General features: G+C 41.6%; 1 protein-coding gene across 1 annotated transcript in view; it reads right to left on the bottom strand.

The window, feature by feature from the left end:
* Tnik (TRAF2 and NCK interacting kinase) overlaps nt 1–12,562 on the bottom strand; it is a 413,176-nt gene that overhangs the window by 33,196 nt on the left and 367,418 nt on the right. The window contains 1 exon segment of the mRNA XM_028875813.2: nt 8,188–8,372. Coding sequence (XP_028731646.1) covers nt 8,188–8,372 — 185 coding nt within the window.

The following is a 12,562-nucleotide window of genomic DNA, read 5'->3' as shown; positions in this document are numbered from 1 at the left end:
AAATACACCAGAGCTATGCTAGCAGGCACACTCTTGCTAAGGATTAGGGAGAGTGCTTGAAGTCCTGAATTCGATCACCAGCAGTGGAAAATGGAGGAGCAAAATGATGAGAGTAAAACCAGACTTGAAAACGTGCAGTGAGGCCTTCATTTCGAAGTTTCTCACTAGGCGCAAAGGACTGAATGAACTCAAATGTGGGTTATGTGTTTAGGGTAATATTCAAAAACTCATTTTCAATGTCACTCTTTCTGTCCCAGAAAGGAGCCATGAATATTAACTGTTCCCAGACATGGGAAAGCCATTGCTGTGATCATCTGGGGCCTATCAATAGATCAGTGAATCAAGTAGATCTTAAAACTAATGCTCTTCTCTCATCTCTTCAGAACTTAATCTTACCTATGTTGCTCCTTTCCCTGTGGGAGTTAAACTCTTGTTTCAGAGGAGATGCCATGAACCCAACAGATCAATCCGTCAAGTGTTTATCAAGGCCTCCAGGGGAGGGTCGCTTGTCCTCCCCTCTGCCCATCAGGCACTCTCTGTTACTGCCACAGCTCAGGCTGAGACTGGGGACCACTGTCAGGTGGGCACTCCGTTATCACAGGGAGTCTCATTTCTTCTTAAATTCCTGATAATATTCTGATTCTATTCAAATATTGTAATTAGAGGAAGTATGGATATGGAGACATCTTCATTAAAAAGATCTTTTTAAAACCTACTTCTAGCAAGGAAAACTCTCAATGAACTACCTATACATTTAGTTAATCCTGTCCCATTTTTCACTTATTTATTGTTTTAGTAAAATAATTATCATTGGTCTATTTCTAGATCATGTAAATTTCATAGCAAAGACTTAATACAATAATTCTTTTGTCAATATCCTCTTCCAAATGCTTATTTGGTCATTTCTACCAAGTCCATTTTTTGTAGGTCTATTTTAAAGGTTTAAATTTTACTGAAAAGATTTATGTGTCAATTATTAGTCAATAGCAAATATTATCATGCATACCATCACCCACTGTTTATTTTAATATTTGCTAAACATTTTTAACTGAGACTACATTTTTTTGCTTGAGTCAGTTTTTACACTTTGACTTTTCTGGGACAGCACTGACTCATCTGTTATGAATTTTAGATGTTTCAAGTTATAGTTTATATTATCTCAGTCAAAAATATTCCCTATAGATGGAATAAAAGGCAATCTGTATTTATTCCTTAGTTTATTTGCTTCTAATATGGTAAACAACTCCTTTTAGGTAGCCCAGACAGCCCTGCCATTTAGGATCATTTGGTTATGAACATTTTGTATATATATTTTTAGGTTCTATGCCTCTTATATTAATTGCCTCTGCATGTGCCGTGACACCACCGTGTGCTCAACATAATGTAATGGCTTTTGATTGCAAGACATTTCCAAGACTCTACACATTCAAATCACCTCCCTACACATTTCCTTTCAAAGGGCAAAGCGCAGCCCACAGTTCCCAGTCAGGGGTTGAAGACCCTGTTTTCACACAGCAGCCCTGAGTCAGTCACTTATTCTTCCTGTTCCCTGGCCCTTCTCTGGTCTTCCTTTTCCTTTGCTCTTCTGTGCCCATTTCCTTTGTGGGCTGTCCTTAACTGCAAGGGGTCTCTGAGACTCTGCTTCATTTTGTGTAATCTTTTAGCATGCTCTCTTATCTATGGCCTTGATTATGACCAGTCACTTACTTTTTCTACCTCCACTTGGGTATTTATATACCGGGTGGCAGCTGGGGTCATGACCTTTCTTGGGTAGTAGTCATTTGAATGAGTAACTTTAAAACCATTGGTTGATTGTGTTCATTCTGACCCCCTCTCTGGTTCTCCCATGTTCAACCCAGGCCTTCCTATTGTGCTTCCTAACCGCAGCTCAAATATTTTCTGTTCTTCTTTTAAAGCGACTCAATGAGGTTGGCTTCCTCGCTTTCATTAATGGTAGTCTTCACTTTCAAGTTCACTGCACAACTGACTGTGTTTTTATTTCTTCCAACATTCAGTAGCTCTCTGTCAACTGTGGTTAAAAGTTAAAGATCTTTACCATAGCTTTAAAGGTATCATCGGGTCCCTGTCTCTAATGGAACTTTAAAAGCAAATCCTGTCCTCTTCTAACTCTAGCAACATTTAACTTACAGTTGTTTTCTGTGCATATCATATGACAAAACTCTGAGTGGTCCAGGTCTGATCTGTTTCCCAGTCCCCTTCTTTCTTATCCTCCGCCTTCCCCTAGACAACACATTTTTAAGCACAGGGGACAGTTCAGATGGCTCCCCGCTCTGTTTCCATGTAGTTCTCTGAGCATCTCTACCACTACATCAACACGTGGTCCTTCAGATATCAGATCTCATCTGTGCATATATCCTCGGTGTTGTGTGATGAGTGTGACATTCAAGAGGCACCTAGTGAGTGTTCAGTACATGACTGGAAGGCTTTTCTTAGTGTCCCTAGTAGTGATTTTATTCTGGGTTTTGATTTGAGTCAAAGCATATGTCTTTTGTAAATTGATGAGTGACTAGCTATAAAGATAATTACTAGCATGCTTAAATGCACTAGGCAACCAATGCTGACTTCTGTTATCTTACATCTAAAAGGACATCTTTGGTACTGGATTCACTAGGATGTACCAACATAATTTTTGAAAATCCAGTGGTTAGTATGGGAAAGCAAAATAATTCTATTCAGATAGTCATAGGACTTTAGAGGGCAAAGAATTAAGGTATATACACTTAAACAGGGTTGGTTGGTGCTGGAGAGATGGCTCAGCAATTAAATGTATTTGTAGATTTTTTCAAAGGACTGGGGTTCAATTTCCAGTGCCCACATGGTAACTCATAATCATCCCTAAATCCCCTGATTTCCACCAGGCACATACACGGTGCACAAATATACGTGCAGGCAGAACATACATATGTGTAAAATAAAGTAAATAAATCTAAAAAACATAAAAATTAGTAAATTTAAAATGAGGTTAAAGGCTTCCAGTAAGTATGTAAACTGTGACACAAGCATCCGTTTTAGACATATATGAACTACTTCAATGAAGAGGGAAGCGGGGAAGAGGTGCTGGCCTAAGCAACCTCAGAATCCCAAAGAGGAGCAGTCGACCGTGCGCCTAATTAATCTTTAACACTTGTTCCCAAACAGGAACACAGTCTGAGAAGCCTTCTCAGCCAAGAAGATCTAGGAAGTCGTGACAACTAAATGCAGTGAGGTAGGAGAGAAGGCCATGAAAGCTAAGCAGGCTTGGCCAGCCTGGCCAGTCCATGTCAGGGCTGCTCCCTAATAGAATACATGCAATGCAGATGTAAGAGATTCTTCCTGGAGACTGTGGAGAACGATGGGGCAGAAACAATGAACTCTGTTACCAATTGATTTTCCTATAAAACTGCAACTACTGCAACAATAAAGGAATGGAAAGAAAACGAAAACAAAAATGATACGGCTAGAACAACAAATATCACCTCTTACCGTGTTAACTTTCCATTATTCTAGAAGTAATTTTCCTTCATATAGAGATTGGGTAGGAAAACTTAGCTATCCAAAGTTCTATGAAGATTGTGAAAGGTAAATCAAATCAAAACAAGCAATAAAATCCTACCATTGATTCAAATGAAAAAAATACAGGAAATTTCCTGTAATTAGAGTACTGGTTTGGAACAATAATTCCCCCTAATTGGATTTGTCCAAGTGCTCCTGGAGGTACTGATTTAATTCAATTCAATTCAATTTAATACGTGCTTTTGGGGCACCTGCTTTCTGGAAGGTCCTTGGTTTGGCAGAGGATAGTGGATAGAAAATCTGGGACCATGTGATTCCTCAACGAAAGCGCTTAGCCTCACCAAGAACATAGGAGAGCTACAGATCTATGCGTATACAAGGGAGGACTTCAGGAAGAAAGGGTTTGGCTGGCTTTCATGGCTCCAAGGAAAGGGCACTGGAAAAGGCACTGCATTTGATGGCCGCCCCAGTTTTGTTTGGCTGGAATGTGTTAGGGCAATCATTGGTTGCAGGAATACAAGGGTTTGTAGGGACTTAGGGATAAAGCATGAACAGTCACCCTAGAGCATGAAAATGCACAGGAGGGCAAAGAACTTACAAAGAAGTGCTGTAATAGCTGAGGAAGCGGGCAATGGGTAGGAACCATGGTGTTTTAGTGAAAACAGAAGGAGGAAAAAGAAAGCTATATGGCCTTCTTTTTCTAGGTGGCATTGTGAGGCTGATAAAATGAACTGTGTTAGGACTACATGGTCACCATTTGGACTTACATTTTTATTAAAAATTATTTTCATTTATGTGTATTTGTGAGTGTATGCCACATCTGTGTGGGTGCCTGTGGAGGGCAGGAGAGGGTGTTGGATCCTAGAAGCTGGAGTTACAGGCTACAGTGAATCACTGGATGTAAGCATCAGGCCTATACTCCACCCTCTGGAAGAGTGGTGAAGGTTCTTAATCACTGAGCCATCTGGTCAACCCACAGCCAGCGCCTTACTGTCTGAAGTCTGGATCGGTCTGCGGGGAGGGCACTGACACAAAGGGCGCCTCTTCGGCTTGCTCCACAGGATGCAAACTGACCTGGTTCTTCCCATCATGTCAACCCTTTACCTTTCCTGATTATAAGAATAGTCCGTGTCTATCACATGCTATGATATGCATGTAAAAAGAGTTCCTTACAACTCTTAGATCAGTGGTAGTCTCTGGTGCTCTAGGGCTATTTTCTTCTATCCCTGCCCCCCATGAGGTGTTGCAGTCAGCTAGTTAGGGAACCCAACATCAAGTACACTGTTGCAGAGGACGTGGCAGTCATGTGAAGCTGTGCTAGGGACAAGGCTCCTCTTTGAATGCTGGAATCTAGGGCTGCTGTGTGAAAGCCTGGCCCTCCGTTTCCAAGAAGCTTGCTCTGTGTGCACTTTGCAGGAGTGAACTGTGGTACAATATGCTTTTATTTTCTCTAAAATTACATAGCATGAAACATAAAAGTTTATCTGAACAAAAGAAAATAAAGGTGGTAAGAACATGTACAAAGAGACTAGCCCCAAAGCATTCAGTTTGTACATAAGTAGCTGTTTCATAATGGAGTCTTAATAGTAAGAAATTCCTAAGGTGTATAAGCACTGTGTTGGAGGAGAACAGACTGTATCTGTTTTTAATGCTCATGAAAATACATCTATAGTTCAGACCAAACTGGTACACACACACACACACCTATCTCTCTTTATTGCCTTTTTTCTGTATATATCTCATACACACACACACACAAACACACACACACACTATATATATATATATATATATATATATATATATATATGGACTATTTTAAATACACACACTATTTTTAATAGTTTTTAATGGACAATAATTTCAATCTATCTAAAATTTCCAAGTCTTTAAGAACAACATCAGGTCTTGTCTCCATTGTAAGCATCCCACAAGAGCCTCAGTTTATCATTTGTTACCAGAGTTATACTAACAGATCCTGTGAATGTCTTTACCAGAATGTCCAAATTGTCCCACTGAAATACCCTCCCTCAGACCTAGCACTGATCACATAATGCCCTGGCTCAAGACATAGACAGTTCCCACGGCGGCGTGCTAACTCGCACACTACTGCTCTGGTGTTTCTAATCCAGATTCTCTCCCTCACTGTCACAGCCCTCATGTTTATACCATGCTCAGTCTTCTGACTGGTGTTCTTATCTGTCTTCCTGACTATTATTCAGGTTATTGACATGCTTGCCTTTCCTTTGCGTCACGCCACAGGCTTGCTTGCTCTCTGAGGTCTGGACCTCAGGTCAGGACCCAGTGTGATTAAGTCAGGGTTAATTTGGGAAATTATTGGAAAGCTGCTCGATTCCAGACACAACAAAGTCTTCAGAGTAGAGAAATGGACAAGTCACGATTCCATCCTTAGAGACCGCCACCATCAAAGAGGGAGACAGACATGGCAGCAATCCCGACTCAAGGTATGACATTAAACTTAGGGCTGCTGGGAAATAACAGTGACACTGGAGAAGGGGGAGGAAGGGACAGAAATGGATGGCTTGTCACAGCAGGCTGGGCTGGGGGTAGGTGATTTCCAAAGGGGCGGACAGCAGACGGCAGAGAGAAGCACAATGCCATCTATTTTGGGAATGTTAGAAGATGGACGTTTTGTCCTGAAGGATAAGTTCTAACTCTCCTCTAGAGGGTGGAGGGGACACATCATTCATAGAGTTACAAAGTATGATAGGGGCTTAGAGTGTTCTTTATACTTTCCCACAAATTATCTTCGGTTGTTCCAAATGATCAGATATATCTTCCATGTATGATTTATCTCTCTAAAGAAGAATATAAACTTGGAAGGCAGAATATAAGTTCACACTCTCCAAATGCCTCAAGACCCTCAGCACAGTATTTGATATGTAGTGGGAATTGCAGGGATATTTTAATTTCGTCACTGGCTATTATCCCAGCAGTTGTATGCCCAGTGTTTAGAGAGAACTTTAAGCATCTGTTAGAAGAATTGAACAATGCTGAGTCAAGACAAAATGGAAAAGATCAGCATGTTTTGTAGAGATGTTCTGGCTTAGTAGTTTTGCCTCTAGAACAATTTTATTTGCTATTAAAAGACAACTTAGCACAATTTGTTTCAAAGTGTCATATCTTAGCATTTTTATAGTTGTCAATAATTGGACAGTCAACACAAGCATGGATTGATAATGATGGCTGTTGGATTTGCCTCTCAGAACTGCTTGGGGGGCATCCTCTGCACACTGGACATCCCTGTCCTTCTCCAGTCTATTGAGCAGGACAATAATTATGATCTGATGACATCCTTTTTCAGTAGAGTCGGTATGTCCTGGTGATCAATACTGATAGTTAATCCAAAGAAATGGAGGGGAAGAAAGTGAAGATGGGAAAGTCAACATTATCTTTCATCAACATTATGGCAACCCAGGGTAGTGACAACTTATGGTTATTTTTGGAGGAGTTAGAAAAGCAGAAAAAGAGTGGGATGTGAAGAACCAACCCAAGAATCCACTCCAATGAACAAAATTCACTGAGCTTCCTGTTCATGCTGAGGGAAGAAAGAAAAGTAAAAAGCGGTCTGATTTGGGGAAATCTAGGCAGACGTACACAGACAAAAGTGCGCAAACATAAGATGTGAAGAATTTGACAAGAGCACGTGAAGATGCTGGCGACAGAGAAGAGGACCGAGTCGGGGAGATGGCGCAGAGGGCGAAGTGTGCCAGGCAAGCATGGGGGCAGGTACAGCAGGGCACACTTGTCATCCTGGCGTGGAGGAGGTGGAGCCAGGAGTGCCAGTGAGCACCAGGCCAATGAGGGGACTGGTCTCAAAAAAGAAGGTGGACAGCTCTGAAGAATGACACCCAGTGTTGACTTCTGGCCTCATATGGACATGAACATATGGATAGCTACACACTGTACACATGTCACCATCAACACACATGTAGGTGCATACATACACATACAAAGAAGAAAGAAAAGGGATCAAATGCAAAAGACACTGAAGAGGATGGAGTGAAAAACAGTAACACTTAGAATGTCCTTCAGTGGTTCTTTGCCTCCTGATTATTTCTCTGGGGTGCTGCACCTGTTGCCCTGTGCATTCATTTTTGCTTATTGGTGGCCATGGTGTAGGCAGAGTATACATCTCCTATTCATAATGTCACTGACCATGATCTTACTCTCTTGCTTATAGGTGGAGAGACATGTGCCAGTGGTCTTGCTGTCCATATTGTTTGTCTTAGAGAGGAAAACAAAAAGGAAAGAACCATCTGAAGAAGAGCAAATCCAATAGCAATGGGCAGGGAGGGCACACACAGGCCTAGAAGCGCTATGTGCTCTAGGTGACTGAATCTATGGAGAGAGCTATAGAACTATGTTCCAGTAAGAACACGATTCCCCGAAGCCACTTCACTTTGTCAGGGCCCTATGTGTGATTGGTATTTAGCTAATATTTCTCACACTTTGGTTTGGAGACTCACTCCCTTCCTGGTCTTCCTTTGAGAAACAGTATAGATCCAGCCATGGTGCTGTGTATCTATAGGTCTCAGCTACTCCTGAGGCTGAGGCAGGAGGATAGCTCAAGCACAGACATTCAGGGCAAGCTCAGGCACAACCTGTACACTCCATCTCACAACAACAACAACAACAACAACAGCGTCTTACATTAGTCTGGGGATGTCACTGACAGCCACCGTCCCATCGTGCGTCTCGCTCTCCCCGTCTTCTTCCTCCTCCTCACTGCTCTCCGACTCCTCACTGGAGGAGGAGTAATCAGTCACTTTCTTCAGTGGACGGTTTGTTTCTTCAATCCGGAGTTCTCTTAATTCTTTGGCTAATGCCGTCAGATCCTACGAAAGAAAAGTTTGTTAGCACATGAAGTGTAGTTACAACCAAAGCTGTATCTCCCAGCCAGTCATTGTTCCAGCTTAAGCCACAAGAAAAAGGAAAGAAAGAAGCTCTGTAGAGAACTGTGACAAACACAGTTACCGTATGGAACTAAGGAAATGATGCTTGTGGTGTGGAGAAGCTAAGAGACGGGAGATAAAATAAATTCAAACTTGGTTCAAAAACAATAGCTAGACCAGGACTGACTGTGCACATGTGTGTGTTAGACCAGGACTGACTGTGCACATGTGTGTGTAGACCAGGACTGACTGTGCACATGTGTGTGTAGACCAGGACTGACTGTGCACATGTGTGTGCTAGACCAGGACTGACTGTGCACATGTGTGTGTTAGACCAGGACTGACTGTGCACATGTGTGTGTTAGACCAGGACTGACTGTGCACATGTGTGTGCTAGACCAGGACCGACTGCATATATGTGCGTGCCGTGCTGTGTGCATGCGCATACATACAAACACTGTGTTTTATTTTGAGAGGGTGAGGTTGGTTGCCCCCAGAGTTGAATGGGAAAATAAATGGGATTAAAATTTGTTCCCCAAGTATTGTGGATTTCCTGGCCAAAGCCCCGATGGTGGCCTTTCCTCTCTTGTGAGGGCTACTGGACCAAAATCTAGCATCAATCATAGAACAGAGCAGTTGTCAAAGTTCATTTGGTGTGAAGTCATTCCCCAAAGAACAAAGGTGCCACATCAAGTGATAGCCCACCCCAAATCCTAGTGCTACTGAAATTTAGAGTCACAGGAATAAGTTAATCAAGAGGAACAACAGACAGACAGACAAACAAACAACAATCAGTTCTCTTCCAGAACGACAGGTGTTTCATTTTTAAGTTTTAAATTCCAGTCACCTGGCAGAAACCCTTACAAGAAATGCTGAAATGAATGTTTAAACACCCAAAGGAAGAGATAGTTTTCCAGTTTTCCATGAGTGTGATGAAACCTTAGCCTTATGGATGTGATGAGGCAGGACTGAGTCACCAGGCATAGTGCAAGACAGTGTGCCGAACGTCTGACTACCTTTAATGGACATGCTTTCAGAGCAAGGCGGAGGGAGGCAGTTCTGCAGAAGCATGGCCGCTCTACTTTGCATGGGTTAAACTGCCCATGGCACGAAGCATGCAAATGAGGAAAAAGCAATTTGACATTGGTCTTACCATTTCTCCCTATTTAGGGACCCATGTGGGAATCAGAGCATTCAGCGAGAGACAGGGAGTTAGGGAGAAAGAAACTCATTGAAAAATACTAAATCCCACATTTTTCCCCCAAAAATAATTGGCCATATTCTCTCTTTATTTCAGTCCAGAAATGTATTTGTCTAATTCACCTGATGTATGATTAATCTCAGTGACATAAATGATGTTATGTCATTGACCCCGATTAGAAGAAACCCTCTGGTACACATGCATAGTTAACGGTAATTCACTTCCAGGCCCCGTACGCCATGTGCTGTGCACTGCGGCCGCACGGCAGGTCAACACTCACAGAGCAATCACTTCGGTGCTTCACTGAAATTTAGAGCATTCAAGCTGTCAAGTGAACGAGTCAGAGTCGTTTCCTTTTAATGTCTCAAATGGAAAGCGATATGTCCAGAACTAAGGCCCCATGAAGGGGAGGTCGCAGGGAATCCCACCTGCACATTCTACTCGGGACCACACTGTCTGGGGCCTTCCCATCCATGCGTACTCCCTCACACATAGACCCCAGTCTCTGCCGTCTGTGAAAGTGAATCTAGAGTCGGATCCAAAAGGCCTCACAATGTTTAGAGAAAACATACTAGGAAAGGGGAGATCCTCCACACACACAGAATTTTATGCACATTTATTTCTCATTTCTTAGGCAATGCAGCCAACCAGGAAAGGCTAACATCCAGCTTCCACCCTTCTGCATATTTCCTCGTGATTGCTGCTGATACATTCGTCTTTATCAAACAAAAAGAGTATGAAGAACATGCTAGATGGGCACAGTGGGGACAAACTGTTGACAGATTTGTCAAGACTCTGAAAGCAAGAGGACACGGTGAGCTTCCAAACTAGCAAAAATGACAAATCAGACACATTTATTACATATGTAGATTTTTATAAGGTAAGACTATCAAAGAATATAACTGATATTTAAGATGTTACTTATCATTAAAAACTATGCTTTATTATAATTTAAAGAGAGAATATGGTTTAAAGGAGCTTGTTTCTACTATCAAAAAGTCTGAGTAAAATATAATACTACCACTATGACTTATTTAAATTAATGATACATTTTCCCCCAGGCATGGCTTCCTTATCTCTGACAGTTCAGGACAAGATAAGAGAGAGAGATGAAAAAATATCCAATCTATTTAGAATTATTTAGTAAGTCCATAACCCAATAACAACTTCAAGAAATGACCTACATTTCCCTAAATATTGTATTTATCAACACTTTAAAATTATGACCTGCTGTATAATTTTGATTTTAATCAGAATTTTTTATTTCTGTGTTATTAAAAAGCTCTTTCCTGAAACATTAAAACTAAATTGCAAATCTATTTCAGTTTAATTGGTAACAGCTTGGAGAGTGGGACAGAAATGAGAATTTCAAGGTAGCAATAATGAGTAATCAAAAGCGATGCCCCTGAAGAAAATCAATCTCCCACTGCCGGGCGCCTCTGAGGCTGGCTGAACTTTTGTTCCTGTACGCTCGTGATGAAGCCACTGGATGATACTGACGTTGCAGGAACAGACACAATGCAGTGTTGTCACTGCTGGATTTGGATGCATTTTCATGCACTTTATTCTCTGACAATTCCAATTTCCTCTATCTAATGAGCCTTTCATGGTAATTTATTGCTTGGCTGTCTCAAGCCTGAAGCTAAAAAGCATTAAAAAGGGGAATAAAAGTGCTATTTAGCATGAAAATATTTGAGAACATATTAACTAAAGGAGAGATATGGCAAAATACTTCATTCTTTTTCCCTAAAGTGCTAACGTGAAGGCAGTGGGCGGCTCGCGTCCAAAGGGTCTGGGGGGCGTTTCTTAGCCTTCCCCAGGACCTCACTTTTCATCCTGGTGAGCTTGTTTCTTCGGACAATTATATAATGTCCTGCTTGAAAATATGCTCATTTAGGTTTCTTCTTTTGAAATAATATAGTTGATTCAAATTTTACTTCAACTGGTTGAGCCATTGTACTGTTAGAGAATTTTAATGTGGCCTTCCTTTTATGTGTTATATTTTCCCCCTTTTAGGAAAGCTAAGGAGTGATACCAGCTCGTCCTTAACCTCAGCAGGCTCATCTGAAGGAAAAAGAGTCCAGCTCACTAATTATTACTTATTTTTCAATAAAAATAAGTGACTTTAGAATTTTCAGTTTTTAAAATCCCGATAAAAACCTAACCCACACCCCAGTGATTGCACATAGACTACATGTTACACATTCAGTTATGGGAATGTAAAGGGTGTGTGTTTACAAAAGTTGTATTAAATAATAGTGTTGCAAAATTTCACAGTGCAGTAGAAAGTAATGTTAAATTTATGGCTACTTTTTGGGATTTATTACTACTGAATTACCAATAACGAGAAATACATTTTAAAAAGGCATTTAAAGACTCATTTGAATTTCATTCCGGGTCATCCAAGTAGGAAAACAGTTGCAGAAGGCAGGTCATACCAACACCTAGGAATGGAGATGGGTGGCAAAGCTGAGGGCAAGATTTCCCACCAGTGGCTGCTGTAACATGGGCCCAGGTGGGGAACTGCCCGTGTGTCGTAGGATGCTTAGGTCCACCCTTTCAATGTATCCACGCTGCCGGTAGCTTCGTCTCCTACTTTTAAGTATAACAACTACAGATTTTTGGGAGCAGCTCCTACGTAAAAGAAGGGCAGCAATCATGGCTAAGTGCTGCAGGGTTAGGCAGGACCATCTTCCTACGTTTTGAGTGGTCCAGGCCAAAGATACTCAAGAGTCAGAGATGTCAGTTGACTGGGGGCATTGGCTCTGATATACAGCTCCGGAGATTTTGGTATGAAGTTGCCTACCCTCTCATCTCTATCTGGTGTGGTAGAGCAGTCCAAAATAAATGAAGCGATTTTCAAAAAGCCTGAAACATCCAGGGTTAACCAGAGGAGACCTAGGAGAGCTCTTTTCCTCACAGAAGCCACCTC

The sequence above is a fragment of the Peromyscus leucopus genome, chromosome 6 (assembly GCF_004664715.2).
Source record: "Peromyscus leucopus breed LL Stock chromosome 6, UCI_PerLeu_2.1, whole genome shotgun sequence".
Lineage (NCBI taxonomy): Eukaryota > Metazoa > Chordata > Mammalia > Rodentia > Cricetidae > Peromyscus > Peromyscus leucopus.
The sequence above is the reverse complement of the archived record's forward strand: the minus strand, read 5'-3'. Positions and strand labels throughout refer to the sequence as shown.